The following is an 18,924-nucleotide window of genomic DNA, read 5'->3' as shown; positions in this document are numbered from 1 at the left end:
AAATGGCAAACATGTTACTCACTGGAACACAGACTTAACAAATTAATTATTTTATATAAAAAAGAAGCCTTTGGTGTGCACAGAAAAAGTTTGATTATTTACTTCAACCATGAAAAGTGGCATTGAAAACAAAAGTATTGCCTTTATGTTTTTGTACAGTGCATCTTAATAGACCACATTTTCAATATTCCTTCATACTAAACAATGACAAATTTTGAATAAAACTGAGTCCTAGCTCTGAGTTTTTTGTTTCTTGGCAAACAAGGACACACCCTATCAGAGATGACAAAAATTGACAGCTGTGAGTGGAGACCTGTCACATGTGACGACACTACTTTTTATTCTGTTTATATCTACTGTTTATTTCCATCATGTGATGGAGCATAAAAACAACTGCACTGTTGAAAAGGTGTGTGTCTTATGTTGGGTTTGACCTTACAAGTTCTGGTTACAGTTGCTCTAGAACTTCTACTGCATATGCAGTTGTTTCCTGCTCCCAACTCCGATAGCAAGCAGTGCAAGTTATGGTTATCAGTCCACAACATATTTGTTTGTTGAAGACATTGCTGATGATCCACTTCAATCATTCTGATATACTTGAATTTGAAGGTAGCTAAAGCATGTAGAGTGTCTGACAGGGTCAAAGGATGTCTCAACAGCTATGTCAAGAAGTTCTTCTGAGGCTCCGAACCCCGTTACCGGAATCAGAGAGGGTTGTGGGTGTAAAATCATGTTTTGAAACCTCACATGGTAGAAAATTAAGTATGCTGCTTGTTAACAAAAAATTGGCTTGTCAATTAAGATATTTGTGAGGTGAGAAATGGGTATATTAACTCCCATTCACTCTGGGAAAGGATGGTGTAGAGTAGACGGTAGAGTTCAGATAACTAATCAACCTGTACCACTCACTATACTTGTGGCACAAATTTAAAAAAAAAAACAGTTTCACAACTGGGAACATTGTGATCTGCAGCTCTTCAAACTGTCTTTGAAGAGCTGCTGCCACTATTTAACCCAAGGTCTCTGCAGTGGCGGGCAGAAACTGTATTTAATTTTATAAGGAATTCTCACTAAGGCTGCTAGGTTAAAAACCTTGAGAAGAGCTGTTTAGTACAGAAAATAATCAGATGTCTGAGATGTTTAACAACTGGGCTGACAGTGGCACCAAAACATGGGACAAAACACCAAAAAGTGAAACGCTGAGATTCCGTTGACAGTAATTTCCTTAATGTTTTAAATGAAGACTATGTCTTTGTCCTTGTTTATTTTTTTATCAGATTTTTGAGTTTGCTTTAATCATGCCATGTGCAATCAGTCATTTATGGGATTTGAAAATGAGGATAAAGGAATCTTTTTTCGTTCACAAAAGTCATTCAGGAATTAAGTTACATTTTTTGACATACCTTAATTTACATTTCAGGCAAGTGCTACAATTTCTATAGTCCAGAAAGATGTACCAAGGCAGGGGATAAATATCCCCGTTTAGCAGAGAGGAGAAAGCTTTAAAACCCACTGATCTTGCTGCTGAACTGAAATGATCCAAGGGATCGGTTTGTCATTTACTACTAAATGAGAAATGGGGTATCTCTGAAATATTTCATGAGATATATGACATAGGCTCGTACTGGGTGCTGGACTCCAGAAAGGCACAATATATGTGCACTGAACTGCAACATGACTACATTTTAGATTTAATGAAGACATGAGCGCTCACATCCTTTCAGATTTAGTGAGAATGGATAACCCCTCCATTCAAACCGAGTCCGAGCTAAAATACTGCAGAGGGCATTTACAAATATACTTCAACTGACTTCTCTATTGATTTCACACCCACAGCCATGGTTTTAACACTCCAATGACTGTGCAGCAAAAAAAGGGGTTCAATCAGATAAGCTGATAACAGGGCATTTTATTGAAATGCTGCATGGGGGCAAGACTACCACATGAACAAATTATCGTGTGAATATGAAATGCAAAGATAAATGCTAATTTCATGCACTGGAGATGGTGTAACAGATGGCTGACAAATAGAAACAGTTGCTCTTATCCTTAGTTCAAGTGCTATCTTTTATGCAGGTGAAAATACATGAAAATTGTAATAGACCAAAAGCATGACTCAAAGATCAAAAATATACAGGGTCACATCAGCTGGGTGACACTGTCCTTAAAGTTAAAATCTTTAAATTTTTCAGTACATCAAAGCCATTTATTTATATTGTTTATGACTATTATTTGTTCTCTTACAACCATTCAATGTATTTCCAACTGATTAGTTTCCTCTCTTTTGCATTTTGAGCTATTGAAGCAATTCGATGAAGCCACGATTACAACAATGATCATCTTGCCTCTTGTTAGGTTCAGTTACAAATCTGGACTAATGCAAGATGTAAGGCAATAGATCACATTGAAATCTAAATAAATCAAATCAAAATAACTGCAATATTTTATTTTGTTTTGTTTTATTTATGAAGTTGTGCAACCTTGCTAGTGATTTAATATATTTAAAATTTTTAAACTGAATGAATACCTGGGCATATTGGGCAAAGCTAATCGCACAAGCATTGTGTTCATGTTACTATTTTGCGACATTGTGTAGCCAAAGCCAATCAATTTTGTGAGGACTGGACTAATTACCAGCAGTACAGTCAAAGCTCAATATAGTATTGTATTATTTTCGACATTTTATGTTTTCAGCATTTTCTAATTAATGTTTATGTTAATGTTTGCTACAGAAGATATCCCATTCAATAAATATTGTTTGGCTATAGAACTACTCGTTCTTAGATCAGCAGGTGGGGCAAACTGTTTTAAAGGAGCAAAGATTGTGGCGGGAGCACAGGGGTGTCAGGTGTGACTGGTTGGCAGTTGTAAATGGTCTACATGACTGGTGGGTCAGGCAGGAGGACACACTGTTTAAAGCTCAGGAATGGCTCTGACGAGTTCAACACGAAAAGACAGCAGCTCTTATCTGAGCTCCTCCTGATGCCTGAGCCATTCAGCCTAAGGATGAGCCCAGCTACACTAAGCAGGAAAGTCATTTCGGGCACTTGTATGTGCAGTCTAATTCTTTGGATACTACACAAAGGTTGTGACCATACGCAAACCACCTGTCCATCTCAAGCTCCAATTTGCCTTCACAAGATGTTTGAACTTCTTGACTAGAGGTAGCAGCTGGTCAAGGGTAGCATCCCAACTTAGAGGGAGCAATTCTCCATTTTCTGGCAGAGAACCACGGTCTCAGACTTGAAGGTTTCGTTCTGACTGCTTCACAGTCGGCTCCAAACCACACCAGTGCAGCGAGGCTACAGCAATTTATAGTATAAATAACACAAGCTGTATGAGCCAGTCCCCTGCCCCAAGTGACTGATAAACATGTCATTTCAACTGGAACTCTGAGACTTGTATTATTTAAATGTTTATAGCATCGCTATTAAACACAAATATCCAAAAATCAACTAGAACCAAAGTCTTAAAAAATTTAACTTTACAAACAGTGACATTGTCTGCAAACCCAGACAGTAGTGCAGTAATTGGATCTGGTTAAACCCATTTAACTCCTCAGTCTGGAGCTAACAGCACTATTCACAGGGGTGAGTTGTTTCAATTAGAGCTTAGACCTTTAGTCTGTCTTGTTCAACCACCTTCCTCTTCCTGGAACTACTACTCTGTTACTCTGTACTACTTTGTTATTAGATGCAGTACCTCTGCCAGGTGTGTCCAATTATAGAATATAGAAGAACCTGACACAACTCTGGTCACAGGTCCACAGGTCCACACCAACAATCCTCCAAGCTGATGACGATTTAGTAAGAAGCAACAGTATGCTGTCGCCACTCAGCCAGGGTTGTGTTGCTTTATCTAACAATGTCTAAGGCAGACATCTCTCAGATCACTGCAACACCAGCATCTACTTGTCATTTACTCAAAGTTTTCTGTCAACACTCACAAACAAAACAGAAAAAAATGACTGAATATAGTTTTCTTCCTTCTTCCAGACAGCAAATACATAAATACAGATTTGCTTCTCTTGTGCAATCTGTTGTATTGGCATTCACAAAGGGATTACATTAAGAATGTGAATGGTCATACAGTATGACATCCCTGCCCCCATGTTTTTTGGAATGTGGACAGAAATCCAAAACAGAGATGTTTGTAGCTTGTAGAGTGTGGACATGATCTCACCTGTCAGACTAGGAGGCAGAGATGGGGGTTGGGGTCCGGTTGGCAGACCTCCAGTGCTTACTGTGTACTTGTTAAGAGGCTTCAAACATAGACTGACTTTTCCTCTGTGTTAGCCAAAGTTTTTTTTGCTTTATCCTTCTACATGGAAGACAGAATGCACAGCTGCAACCTTGTAGATGTAAGAGATTCAGTGCCTTGCTTAGGGGCACTGCAGCGGGGTCAGCACTGATTATCACGGACCCTCTATTTATTATGTCTTCTGCTTACAAACTGCAGTGCTGTTTTCCAATATTCTGCTCAAAAACAATAAGGCAAGTTAATAAAAAGGGAGGAGAAAGACTAAAAATGTTACTTTTTATGATACAGACAAATCTCAGAAGATTTAAAAGTAATACAGAAAAAACTAATAAAGGGAATTGTTACGTGGAGATGTAAAAAGACACATTTTGAAGAACACTTTCAGTGAAGTCTACCCACAATTGATAATTGGATGTTTTTGATGCTTGAATAAAAGGTTTGTCATCTGCAGCTGTTACTGAACTCTAACGTGAGAATGAGAGGTTAAATCAAATCATTCAAATCAAGGATGGCAAAATTCTCAAGCAATAGCTTACCAAAAACACCTCCCACTTCAATGCATTTCAAGATTGACAGTTTGGGAGATTAAAACAAGAAAAAAACGTGATTTAAATACTCTTGATGAAACATCTCTTCTCCTTTACTGATCCTCCTCGGAGGCTTTCTGTAATCTACTTACGCACTTTGATAATTGGAGAATTAGTGCTGTATTTAATAAATGCATTTAAAAATAAAAGACAGAACTCTTTATTCCACTGCCGCGGTTTCCTCTTTTCAAGTTTTTGCGATGAGCACTGAAAACACAAGGGTTTAAACATCTCCAAGTTAATGAGAAAATAAAACAAGCACATCCTATACTCCCCGGAGTTAATGGCCATTTATAAATTGGTGAGGACTGAAAGCTTATTATTTTACACTATTTCCTGTACTGTATGCAACACCTGCTTAGCAGTGGCATTCTGTGCTGTTAAAACCATTGCTCAAGTCAAGTCTTAGTGAAGTTGACAATAATAACCGGTCACCATAATCACTCTAGTGTGGCAGATTACATACTGCACTATAATGATGTGTTTGCTGATGAAGTGACCTGTGAGAGATGTGTTTTAGTTTATAGTAAGAAAAGCTGCAACAATTAATCAGCTGCCTGACATGTTACTATTTTTGTCTTATTTAGTGTATCATTGCACATCTCAGGATTGTAATGATTATGGATTAGACACTGTACAAAATTCAGCTAAGCGACATGATTGGTGAAAAACTCTTTTCTTGCAGAATACATTTCTGTGCTGAATCAGCCAAAGCCACTACACCTTACTGATTTCTTTATTGGATCAATATAGCTTACAAAGAGGGAGCTGCATATAGAGCATAACAGAAAGAGATTTTTAAAAATGTAAAGACAGTTGAGAATGTGAAGCATGAAAAACAAGCAGCCATTCAATTCCTGTAAGTCAAGGTTTTCTGGAGACAAATGCAGTATGCTGCACTTTATAAAACACTGCATGTGAACTAATATGGTGACTGTATGCAATGTGTTAACAGCTGAAAAAACAAACTCATAAATGTGCACATATACAAATAAACTTGGCATTTACAACTAATGTCCATTAAATTACATTAAATTGTTAATAAAATTAAATTAAAAACATGACCAGCAATTGGGCAACAATAACAATTTGAAAATGTTTTAAACTGCCTATGTTATAATGGTTAATTCATAACCAGTAGAGTTGTGAAGTGGGAAGGTTCTTGAGAGCTTGTCCTCATTTTGTATTCCCATTTCAGTTTTTTTCTTTCAATGATATCCTCAGAGTTATTTAACATAGAAATATAACACATTCCCTGATGATGTGACTGTCCTGAAGATTTATGTTATGACCGCCAGAATTATTATTTCAATTTTGTTTCTGAGAAATCTTTTTTTTCTCTTTGACGGCTAAAAATACAACACCCATGAGTATCTATAGACACAGGGTAAACATCTTTGAAAAATAGATATTTTTAAACGGCAAGTCTTCATCTTTTGAACTGATCGCATCATACTGTTTATGAAAAGAGTTAACAACACACAACTTATAGTCCTGTTTAATTTAAGCATCTAGAGACATGATGAAACTAAAAAACATCCCCAAAATTAATACAAATCTTGCATTTGATGTCATCTAATGTCCTCATATCAAAAGCTCTAGAAACTGAAATTCAGAATGGAGCAAACAAAAGTATTTTTGCACACAGGGATGACGTTTTTTTTTTTCCACAGCTGTGGTCAAACTGTAATTTTGGAGTGGGCCTTTAAAGGTACCCTGTGGAGTTTCTGACCACTAGTAGCACTGTGGGGCTACCCTGGTTTTTCTGTATCATGTGTGAGTGAGTAAGTGGGCCACAAAATAGACATTCCTGGCACTAATTTCATGCTGTTCCACTCATCAACAGCCAGTGGCAGTAATGTGCAAAGAAGTGTAGCCATGCACCCACATAGGTAATGAAGAGTAAGACTGCAAGCTTGCAAACGTGAGTGAATGTTGCAAGAATTAAAATATTCAGAAAGTCAGTTTTCTCATTGTTTAATGTAGAGGCAAAGTCATTCACGGGAACTGTTAGAATTCAATGATATATAAAGTACCTTCATCAACATAACATTTCTTTGTTTCCAATAAAACTCCACAAAGTACCTTTAAGCTAATTAGCATTATTTCCAAACAAACCCACAAACGATATTTTGCCCTCAACTTGATAAATAGAACCACTTACAAGGGAAACTTATAAATAATGAACAAAAGAAATGGTTGGGAGACTAACTACATTTGCTCTCATGAAATTCAGACTCAGCTCATACAATAAATACATCTTTTACAGCGGTGCCTTGTTAAATGCTGCTGCTAACAGTCAGAATGCCAGCTACCGTAGTCTGGTGCATATCAGCCCAAGGACTTTCTTGTCTGAGATCTGCATTGTGTCTGACTGTGGGAAACACCTTGAACTTTGTGGTGTCAATGGTCTGTTGCTGGGAGGCTACATAATAAGCCCCACTGTGTATTTCCATCCTTACATCTCAAAACTGGCTGTGGTGCCTGATGCTTTTTTCATGAGATTATTCATTTGTGAGCAGGAAAAATATGAACTGTATGGTAATGTGTTCACTTAACCTTTGGTTGGCAAAAAGGAGCCTCCAGTTGGTGCCAGACTCCAGCTGATGCAAAATATTCTGTCTAATTCATCTGTGTGCCTTTATCTCAGTGAAGAGAAGAAAATGGCATCTGCACATTATTGTTTTTCTCATCTCTTTCTCTAATTGAAGCTATTAAAGAACCATGTCTTTTTGCCTATTTCATTATTTGTGACGTAAAATGTACTGTCTGTCAGCAGAGTGAAGCCCCAAGCTATGTGTACCCATGTCACGTTGCGTTTCAGCAGCTACATGTTTGTTACAGCAATCCAGGTTAATTCTAGTGAACTTGGGGGCGTGTGGCAGTCAGTCCATTAACTCTTGCAGAACAACTGGTCGAACTCAACACCCTATTCCGCCGCCCAATCCCTTAAATCCTTTAGAGTGCTTTGTGTTATTGGCCATGCCAGTTGAGAGTGAAAATACTGTGGCTAATGCCGTAGCACTGTAGCACCTAATATCCCTGGGTGAGGCAGGCATGGGTGATTTATTATTATCTAACGCTGAATTTTAGAGTTGGGAATTGAGGCCAAGGTCAGTGGATCAAATGGGATTTGTGGTTAGTAAAATGTCAGTCTGATCCACGCACTGAGCCCAGCATGTGATGATACAAATGTACAAATACCCCAGGGACACAGGCATGCTTATACTTTTCTCATTCAACACAAAAAACCACAGGTATGCAAGTCTGATACAGGCCTTTGATTTAAAACACTAAAATGACACAAGTTTCTCATTGATACTCAAAGACATGCAGCTCTCCTGCCTTTAAATATCTTACTAAATATATCTGTCTATTTGTAATGTTCTAGCAACACAGATTAAGTGTTAAGTACTTTCACAATGAAAGAGTTAAATTTGACACAGAATATTGCAAAAACAGGCTATTCACAGCTGATATTATCAGCCTAAAAATTGAATTCTCATTAAATGCAAGCTTTACTGATTCTTTCTTTATTCTTCTCATGCATTTTCTCACTTACCTCATACTCCACATACTCCTCCTCCTCAACCTCATAGGAAACTGTCTGGATCTTGATGTGCTCGCCATCTTCTAGCATCTTCGCCTGGGGATCCTCTGTGCCGGGCGTGTCCGCCCCTGCTGTGTTGGACACCTCCTTTGCCTTTTTCTCTGTGAAGGTGGTCTCACAGCACTCACTTTTGTATTCCTTAGCCTTGATGCTGCCGCTGTCCTCCTTGTACAGAATGAAATTGGGCCTGTAGAAAGCCTCCACTGCCAGATGCAGTGAGGTGGCGTCCAAAAGCTGCTGAGATTTCATCTTCCCATTGGTATTGTAACTACCTCCGCTCACTACGTTGCCATTATTCACCTTTCCTCCTCCTCCCTCACCTCCACCACCTCCTCCAGCAGAGTAATTAATAATGTTTTCCTGGTACTGGTTATTAGGGAAATCGCCCCCATAACCATTAACCATGTGCTTACTGTTTTTGTCCAATAATGGGTTTTGGAGCTCACTGAGATTCTCCATGGCAACACAGGTCAAAAAGTGAGCAGGTGGAGCTTTTCGGTGACGTTTGTTCTTGCAGGGAGTTTGGAAAATAACAGTTGAAATAAGACAAGCTGTGCTCCTCAGTGGTGTGCGTTGATGTCAGAAAAGGTGTTAATGGCATTTAGCAGTCAGCACTCTGAGATCTACAGAGGAAACAAACAGCAGCAGATAGAGGGAGAGTTTTTAGATTCAGTATAAAATCTGGGGGTAAAATTTTATTTGACACCCACCACCAGGCAACAGTTTACCAAACACTTGCGACATCAGATCAAAGTTTAGCTGTCGTTCCCTCAGCAGCAACAACTTTTACGCATCCCACTTGTCAAGAGCTGCACTCTGCAGATGATTCAATTAAGTTTAATTTGCTGCCTCACTCTTGACACATAGAATAACAGACAGACACACACACACATTCCAGAGCAGTGAGAGCAATACATCAAAGCATTGCCATCTACTAAGATATAATTTCATCGTTGTTGCACCATTGTTTGGGCCCTCTCAGGTGTCATCAACCTCACTTCCTGACATGGATTAGTTGAGCCCTTGTACACCTGCAAAGCTCAGCAGGATGTAATCTTCCACCTCTGTCTACATTTATGACTGATATTTATCCCGAAATTAGCTTGGCATCCGTTGAAATTTGTCTTTGTGTTGCAAATATATAATACAAGTTTAAAAAGAGGATGAAGATGAGCATCAAAAACGGTCCTCATCATCATTAATGGTGACGGGTTATCTGAGAGGGCCAAATCTGCCCCATTTCTATGGCGTCACTAATAGCCAGAAAGATGTGAATATTTCAAGAAACTGAATTATTGTGAAACATAGAACAGAATATCATTATTGAATATTGTATTGAGAAAAATTCAGACCATGAGTTCACATAAAGACAAGAACTGAGGCGTGATCAATTTTTACAGTTTGGTATTCAGATTCTAATAAGTCATTAAGTGCTTCCGAACATTTATCCCTTCCAAATAAAACAATTACAAAAGAATTATGGCTGTGCTAAACTCTAAACTTCTATACCTCCCAGCTATTTGCACAACTGCAAAAAATAGTCTGTTTATAGAAGTTTCGCAGTTGTCACCCTTAACCTTAGTCTGATGAATCTGCGGTTAAAATAGAAATGCTGAAAGCAGATTATTTCCTCGGGTCCCAACCCTAATCGTGTGTGGTTGGCTTACTGCACTACTTTCAAATGCTTCAAGGTATTTCCAGACAAGACAAGATTATACATAATACAAAATAGCATTGTGACGATGGGATATGGATAGTAGCTTGCTGGTGCACAGGTTAATAACTTGTACACAAATCATCTCATAGATGAGTCATAGATCTTTAGATTGCATAACCTTTACATTATGTGTCTTACAATTATATGAAAAGAGCAGACATCCAGTATACATGACCTACTACAAGAGATTGTGGAGAAGTAATGAAAAAATATAGATCCCTCTTCATCTTATTATGGGATCTTGTGGAATTGTACTGTCCTGTCTCTCCTTCATTTGCAATGTAATCCCCATTTGTGTACCGTATTCCTTCCCTCACTCTTTTTATGCTGCAATTCTTTCAGTCTCTCTAAATCCCTCCTCCAACATAGGTTTCTGTTTGCTATACTTTTCATGTTTTCTGCGTCATTAATAAAATACGAGCCCCAGACTCCCAGGCTTCCTGAAGCTCAGTAAGCACCGGACAGCCAACAAAGTTTTTCGTGCTGACAGTGTTGTTCCACACCAATGTGCCCTTTGGACCACGCATGGCTCTGGGGGATCGCACACTCATGCAGTTCTTGAGTCAGTTGGCTGAAAGTGTGAGTACTTACAAATTCTCATGAAAAACTAAAGATGAGCAGGTGCTGAGGTTGCTGTCTACTTAGGATGCTGTTGCTGCACTGCCTTTCTGGGGCAGGATGGTCTCTGGCATCTGTCTCGCTAAAGTGTCCTTAAAATACTGCCTCTGCCAACTTTGTTGCTGAAAATTAGTTGTGACCTCCTGGGTGTAGTTGATAAATTATCAAAGCAGACTTTGTGGACATGAACTGCATCTATTTACTGGTTCCAACTAGGTGTTGAATACAACTTTTACGTAATCCCCGTGTCCCTGAGTTTTTAAAATGTCAGAAAGCATTTTTTTCAAATCAAAGGATAGACGCCTAAGTTAAAGGGGCTCCAAATAGCATTTTAACATCAATAAATCACTACTGCATTAATAGTGAAGTGCCGCTGTGATTAGCATGATCATGTGACACGTTTCCAAGAGGACGAGCTGCTTCTACTGGCTCTGAGGGACAGTTTTAGATTTGATGGTAGAATCTTGCAGCTCAGATTTTTTGCATCAACAACACAATACAGGATGTCGCTCTTCCAAAAAGAGCTGAAAGTTTTTCATAGTGGCAGATGGTGGAGCCCAGACACACATGTCTATTTTGTTTTCTCTTCAGTATGGTTTTCCCGAACAGACCAGTGCAAACAGATCAATGCCAATGAACTCACTCTGGCTGACGGATGGATTAAGGATCCAGATACAGTGGTTGTCATGCATAGAGTCATAATAAGTATTCTTCCAAATACTTTCCTGTTTCTGCCACTGCAAGACTCATACTCTGTACAAAAGCTACAAGCTGACAGCGGATTATTTTTCGTGTCATTATTTAGGGATGCTCTGAAAAATCTTTTCTGTGTTGTCATGCTTCCAAATATGTCTGCTGCTGTGTTGTCGGTGCAAAGAGGAGATTTTTTTCTCTTAATGGGAAGTTAAGTGTGAATAAGCCATTTCAGTGCAAGCTAAGCAATGTAGGACACCACAGAGTGAGTGAAGATGAATGTGGTAGAAATAATCACTGTCCTGTGTGTTTATGTGTGTGCACATGTGTTGGTGGGCATTTGTGTTTCTGTGAGTAAATATACGTGTGTGTGTGTGGGCGGGTGTGTTTGGAAGAGAAAGAGAGATAGCAACAAAGAGACAAAGAGAGAGAGAGAGAGAAAGAGAGAAGGAAAGAGAGAGATCACACTTATACGTGATTCTCTGGTTGAGTGCGTTCGAGCATGTTGGTAGACAGAAGCGGCTGGGAGGGATGAAGAGCTGGGAGGTACGGCTGAAAGCGAATGAGGCAGAGCAAATGCTGTTGCGAGGAAAACAATTCAGCATGACAGAGATGGCACGAGCTCAGGCCAGTGTGCTGCAGTGCTGCCGTGTAGGAGAGCCCGGAGGTGTCTGACAAGGGGCGAACAGATTAGTGAACAACCTCTATGCATCCAGGTGCGCCAGGGTAAGAGTGACTGTGGCACTGCTGACATGCCAGCCTCGCTGATACGTCTGTGTGCCTCAACCCCATTAGACTCCTGTCAGCACACTTCATTTCCCTGTGTCAGCGCATTGCCAATCAACCCCAGACCTCTGACCCTGAAGCAGAGAGTGGGTATTATCAGTAAGGCCTTGAGGCCAGTGTGCACAGACGCAGCTGAATACCAATGTGTCTTATTTGTCAGCCATCTTTATCCACCCTTTACATCCAGCCTATATCTCTCACAGCTTTTCCTGGATACTGAAAGTCTCCTCATTGCACTCGACGACAATAACAAATTCATCATTTTGTAATATAATTTTGACAGCAGTGGCTGGCATATAATATGTATAATAAGGTAACACCAGGTAGTTACTGATGATCAGGGATCAGCATAATGCACAAGACCTCGCTACAGAAAATGCAAACTAGTCCCCCAAACTGGTTGAGAGTGTCAGTGAACCTTACCCCCCCACACAGCTTCAACACATTAAAGTCCACTGACAGATTAAGCAACAGAAAGGGATGAAGTGAGTAATGGGCTTAAAACCATGTTGACTGATCCTTTTATGAACTATTATCATCAAAGGAGACTGTGTAGAATGTCATAATCCACTTGAAATTAATCTTAACCCTGCTCCTGTGTCAGCAGCCGCTGCTGATAGTCTGTCTCCTCCGTCGACATGTCTATCTGTGGAGCTGATAAAACATTACAGCGCCAGAAAGGAACCTTTCACAGCGGACTCTCTCTCTCCTACATGTGTTTGAATTATTCAGTGAGACGTTGCTGTCAATAGGAGCCATTTACACTGTTGCTAAAGTGGTTTGTTGCTGGTGAGAGGCAGGCTCTGGCTAAGTTGTCCTCATTTCCTATTGATCCTGGCCTAGATAGATAGATAGACAGATAGATAGCTACGGAGTAGCTTAAGTCTGGGATTAATTTGATTTTCCAAAAAGACTGATGAAGCAGTGAGTTTAAAAGCAGTTGTGCAGTTCAAGCAGCGATGAGACCTGAAATTGCTTGTGTCATTCCAATTGTTGCAGGCACCAGGGGTACATCAGAGGGAAACGGTAGGAATTGATACCTGTGTGTGTGTTATCCCTGCAGTGTACTAAACAATGACTTATTTCAAAACAAAGACTATAATAAAAACACCTTGAATGTAAACACTGAACCACTCCTTTTCATGTGCTAAGTTGATGTTTTTCTGGGCTTTCTTTGTTTACAGGGTGAAACACATTCTTGAATACCATCGGCCAGGTGACTATTGTCCACACAGGAAAAAGGCACTATTACAGCACAGAGCCAATGACTTGATTTGTTCACGAGAAAAAGTATATCTCAATCACAGCACAAAGACGAGGGGATGGAAATGTGCTCCAGCAGGCGCAGGTGGAAACTGTGTGCGGAGTTCTTCATAAACAACATCCTCAGTGACAATAGATTCATTGCATTGCGGCACTTCCAACACTTACTGCTATTTAACACTGATAAAGAAACACGCGCGTACATGTAAAAACATATTTTGCCTAAGGACAGTTTACGACCCGTCATTAAACATTTATGACCACATGCTTCACAGCCTTAAAACGGAGCGTAACGCGCGCGCTATTACAATAACAACTGTGGACAAACCAACCAAACAAAAACAAAATCAAGAGAAACGCTGTTTTAATGGATGAACAAGCTTATTTCCCTACCATTGAGTTCTTGACAGTCCAAACATTGTTCGGAAGACGCAAACACTCGCTTGTTTCCGTCTGTACATTGTGGCTGGGATGCTGAAGGTGTCGCCCAAGGAAGAAGACATCTCCGAGACTTTCTCATCTGAACAAACAGCCAATCATTTCTGGAGAACAGCTCTCCGCTCGGCAAAGCGCCGCCGTCATACTCTCGTAATCTCTCTCGTCTAAATTATGAAGGTCTCTCTTCGCAGCGTAGCGTTTACCTTGAGAGTCGAGTGAAATGTCGGAAACTTGAGAGAGAGAGAGAGAGGAGAGAGAGAGACGGGTTCTCATGCCGGGAGGTTCAGGGACAGGCGCGGGTGGAGAGAGGAGGAGGAGGAGGAGGAGGAGGAGAGCGGTCCGTTGTGCTTCGCAGTGCGCGCTGAAGGAGAAAACGGCGTCCACCCCGCCTGCTTACATACATGCGTTTACTTTGCCTGACTACTTCCAGTTGTGAACGAGGTTTATCTTCTCTCAGAGCATGTTTTGACCCCATAAATCTTTAGGCAGCAGTACCCAAAGCCCCCGTCTTGGAGAACTGCACAATAATTTCAGACATCTCCTTGTTTGAATCGATTTGCAACAGTCTGAAAGCAGATGGAAAGCCTGTTTGCCATAAAAAATGATAACAAAAAAAAAGTGATAGAAGAGTATAAATTAATGCACGTATTTGTCGAGGTGAACAGGACTGCCCTCCTTCTGGAGTTTCTTTCAAGGCAGGCGGCTGCAACAAAAGTACCTTTCTTAAGCAGCCACTACAATAACTCAGAGGAACCAGTCATGTCTGTTATGAGTCCACTGATTTGATTTGATTAGCTTACGTAGACGACAGTAATGTCAAAGAACGCACTGGCTGACATTTTTATGTCACTCAGATTAGTAAGTTGAACTTGCTTCAGTTTTAATATAGACCCAGAGAGAAGACCCCCAAAAGCCATTTTCTCATTCAGCTTCTTATTGACATTTTGCCAAAGCTATGATAGCTTTGTTTATTTTTACATCACAAATGTCCATGTTTGTATACTATGTTTTTGTTATTCTTTGTTCTTTGATGGATAAAAGTCAGATTTGCATCCAGTCAGATTTTAGGGACATTTTTATCAAAATTTGTGGCTGTAGGCACAAAAACTACTTGGTTTGGTTTAAGAAAAGGCTGGAGACTACTGACCCCTGTCTACATGGGTGAAGGTCATGTGTGTGACCCTCCCCTCAGTGCCACCCTCCATCACTCATGGGGGTTTCTTGCTTTGTTCAACTCATCCTGACAAAGATGGGTTTACAGTGGCAGTACATTAAAGCCAGGAACATCTTGTACAGACAGTACAGTGTCCTTTCTGCATCTGGATGAGATGTTCAATAATGTCTGATCATTTCTATCGGAAAAGTTCATGAACATTATTCAACACCACACCGCAAGCTTTCGGGAGACTTGGGAATCATTTATTGCATATTTCAACCTCCCTGCAGATAGAGCTGATGTCTGATCATCCACTGTAAATCTCCTTCTGACCTTTCCAACAGATATTAATAAGATTATTATTTCAACCATCCATGTTGTAGATGTAATGTACACATGAGCCAACACAATGGTATTTTCTATATATGGCTAACTGTCTTGTGTTGAATGTCTTCTTGTTGGCATATAAAAAAAGAAACGCTGAGCTTGGAAACCCATAGTGTGCTCTTCATTTCTTTCTTTTCTTTCACTTTTTTCATCAAAACAAACTACACATCATATGATGTGAAAGGTGAAACAGTTTATCAGTTTGACAAATTCATGTGCTGTGTGCACACATTTCACTTTTTTTGCGCACATGAGATGTTTTTAACCAGGTTAAGGAGTTCAAATAAGGCAAGACATTATTGCAGAAGACAGCAGTTGAAGATAATAAAATTCCACAGATATCTGCAGAAGAATTCAGACTGATAGGGAATTCTATTAACGCTGTGTGGAAATGAAAACTGCAGCAGTGCAGCAGTTTCCTGCTGTTGTGCCGAAGGAATCTGCTCCATAAATGCAGTGTCATTATTACTGGTGAAATTTTACCGGTGTTTTTATATTTAGAAGTCTGATATGACTATAAAAAGCTGCTCCAGACGTCTCTGCATTGTTATAATTTAATGTTGATGTAAAAAACATGTCTTAATATTTTGACAGTGTTGAATGTTAATATATACATGAAAATGTGAATACATTCTGATTTATTGGCTATAGCTGTTAAATAGGTGTGGTTTATGTCCCTGTTCATTATTTAAAGTTCAAGACAGCCTCCATGGGGTTAATGCATAGTTCAAGTTGCTCACTTAAGTGAATGAACTTCAAAGGTAGCCAGACACCAGGTCTGAAATCCCATATCATTATCTGGGATCTAAATCTCCTTTAAGAGCACATAAGTAGAGTCCTGACCACAATCTTCTCAGTTTGATCTTTCAAGAAAAAGCTCCTACATTTGCAGCAAGAGATCTGCAGTACTGACATCTCTTTCCCTTCATGTACAACAGATTGTGCATTTGGCATTTGCGCACATGCATCACAGAGCAACACAGGGAGAAAAAAGGTCATCAAATAGCCAGAAAGTGAGAGGATCAAAAATAGTCTTGTAGCTGCGCTGATCATTGCTGAGGATGACCAGAGGAGGGACAACATGGGAGAGAAAAGAGGGCAAGCACAAAGGGAGGTGACTCTGACAGGCTGTGTAATAGCCTCAGTGTTCTGAAACACTGATCACACCTCCATTTCAGCATTTTTCCCAAACCACCCTCTGCTCTTACCCTGCAGTGTTTCCTGTTATTTCCCTTCCTCTCTCTTTGTCTTTTTCTGCCACCCCCCCATCACCCCCCCACCCGTCACAAACTCAATATTGTGCAGTTGTATTTGACAAACAGATTCAGATCCACTGGCCAGCTGCACTAAGGACCTCATCAGAAACCCATCAATCATAGATATCACACACAGTTGGGCTTCCTTCCTTTACTCCTTACATTTTGAACGCAGCTTGACCACTGAACCGCTGTCAGAGAATTTCTCTGTATCCTCCTCTGCTTGTTGGAGGGGGTCATTCAGCTCGCGTATACCATAGCCGTGGGCATGCCTTGCATTACAGATGGGCTGCAAGATCCAATTTGTTTGTGTTGAGATGACTCCAATTCCTTTGCCACAGAACATTAGGGCCGCAAATTAATATCCCTGGGCTCAGCGGCTCACCGGTCTGTTCTCGAGACAGGAGACAGGCACACTGGGATAATGGTGGACGTTTGGAGAGAATTCTTAAGACCTGAGCTACCTTGTCTTTATAAACCCTTGTTCTCGCCTCCCACCTTTTTTCTTGCTTTTCCCTCATGGATTCATCTGTCACCTTTAGAGACCTTCTCCCAAATGAGTTCAGAAGGCAGAAGGCTCATCTACAGTGTCGTGCTCAGAGTTACAACATCCACAGTCACTCTTACCTCTCAGGCGACACTCAGAGGGAGGAACAGAATGGAATACAAATGAGCAATAATGTGAAAATAAAGTTTTGAGAAGCCCTAACTTCAAAGCAGCTGAGCCAGACGATGGCCATGTTTACAGAGGCTGAATCATTGCCGTATCTCATCATACATTATAGTGTTTATAGTATATATGTGTTTAATGTATGTATATTGTATTAATTTTTTATCTTTTTTATCTCTTCATCAAAAAATATGTATATTTGTGTAACTTGTGACACATCATACAAAAAGGTTATAGATGTGTTATATATGTCAAAAATTTCCCCAGTGTTGACAACAGGAGAAATGTGCAGGTGAAGCCTGCCATCTGTTTTTGAACCTATAAACAATGATTATACATCATAGTATAACGTGCTTGCATTTAATATAAGGGCTGTTATATGGGAAATGACTGTTTTCTGTTCTATAGTATGTAAATATAGCTGGGAAAAGCAGCTAGTTAGTGCAGCTTAGCATGTAGCTTGGAAATAGAGGTTAACACATAGCTTGGCTCAAAAGCTCAAAAATGTAAAAATGACAATGAGCAGTTTTAAGTGAGGTTACATGCCAAACAGTGTCTTGGCTGCAACCATAAACTTCCTGTTGCCTTGCAATTATTCCAACCAAACACATAAACCTCCCTAAAGCAGACTGAATTGAAACTGGTTATTGTACAGATTAAACAAATGAGATAAGGTTTGTTAGACTGGGACACAGTAACAAACAAAGGTTATTTAGTTTAAGAGGTATTGTTTTGTTTTCTGTTTTTTTTTTAACCTTTGGGAAGAGCAGGGCTAACTGCTTCTCCCTACTTCCAGTCTTTATGCTATGCTTAGCTATACGCTAACTGCTGTATGTCTCTATGTCTGGATGGATGTCTGCGTTTATCTTTCATCTCAACAAGAAAGTGGATAAGTGCATTTCCCAAAATGTTTAATGCTCATCTCTCCAGCCCACAGTAAACAAAGCAACAACAATAATATCAACCAATAATGTACGTAGCTGTAATTTCTCAGTAGATAAGCAGCCTTGCAATGAATGCAAGAAAAATGACCTCATGATAAGGATTTTTTTTCAAACATCTAAATAAATAATGTGTATGTGGAGAAAGTTACCCTTAGTCATGTTGAATTCCATCAGAATACATTCATGACCATCACACTTCAGTGTCTCATAGTAGCTGTAAAGCAGGTAAAGTCTAACCATTGTTTTGTGTGTTTAATGTTACCACTGCAGAAAGTAAGTAAGCAAGTAAACAAAGAAATCAGTGTTTTCGTGGGCTCCTTATCCCTTTAAACCCAATGCTGAAGGTAAGACCACCAGTGACGAACTATAGCAGAGAGCCTACACAACAGTGCTGCAGCTTCTGAGGGAATTTCAGGCAGTGAAGAAAGAAAGAATCGGTGCCTGTATGCTATCAACACACCATTGCCATCCCTCTGAACACAGCACACAAAGAATGCCAGGATTTTTTTTTTAATTGTTTCATCTTTCTGCTTTAAGTC

The 18,924-nt window shown here is 39.9% G+C and overlaps 1 protein-coding gene across 5 annotated transcripts in view; it reads right to left on the bottom strand.

Moving 5' to 3' along the window:
* syndig1l (synapse differentiation inducing 1-like) overlaps window positions 1-18,924 on the bottom strand; it is a 57,019-nt gene that overhangs the window by 15,708 nt on the left and 22,387 nt on the right. For 3 of the 5 annotated variants that reach the window (XM_046373458.1, XM_046373457.1, XM_046373456.1), the window contains one exon: window positions 8,410-9,080. In XM_046373458.1, coding sequence (XP_046229414.1) covers window positions 8,410-8,916 — 507 coding nt within the window. In that variant the 5' untranslated portion in view covers window positions 8,917-9,080. Of the gene's footprint in view, window positions 1-8,409; window positions 9,081-13,927; window positions 14,294-18,924 lie in introns of those variants that run through there. The other 2 variants (XR_006841670.1, XM_046373455.1) reach the window with 1 other exon arrangement.

This window comes from Scatophagus argus, chromosome 19 (assembly GCF_020382885.2).
Source record: "Scatophagus argus isolate fScaArg1 chromosome 19, fScaArg1.pri, whole genome shotgun sequence".
Classification (NCBI taxonomy): Eukaryota; Metazoa; Chordata; class Actinopteri; family Scatophagidae; genus Scatophagus; species Scatophagus argus.
This window is presented reverse-complemented; position numbering and strand designations above follow the sequence as displayed.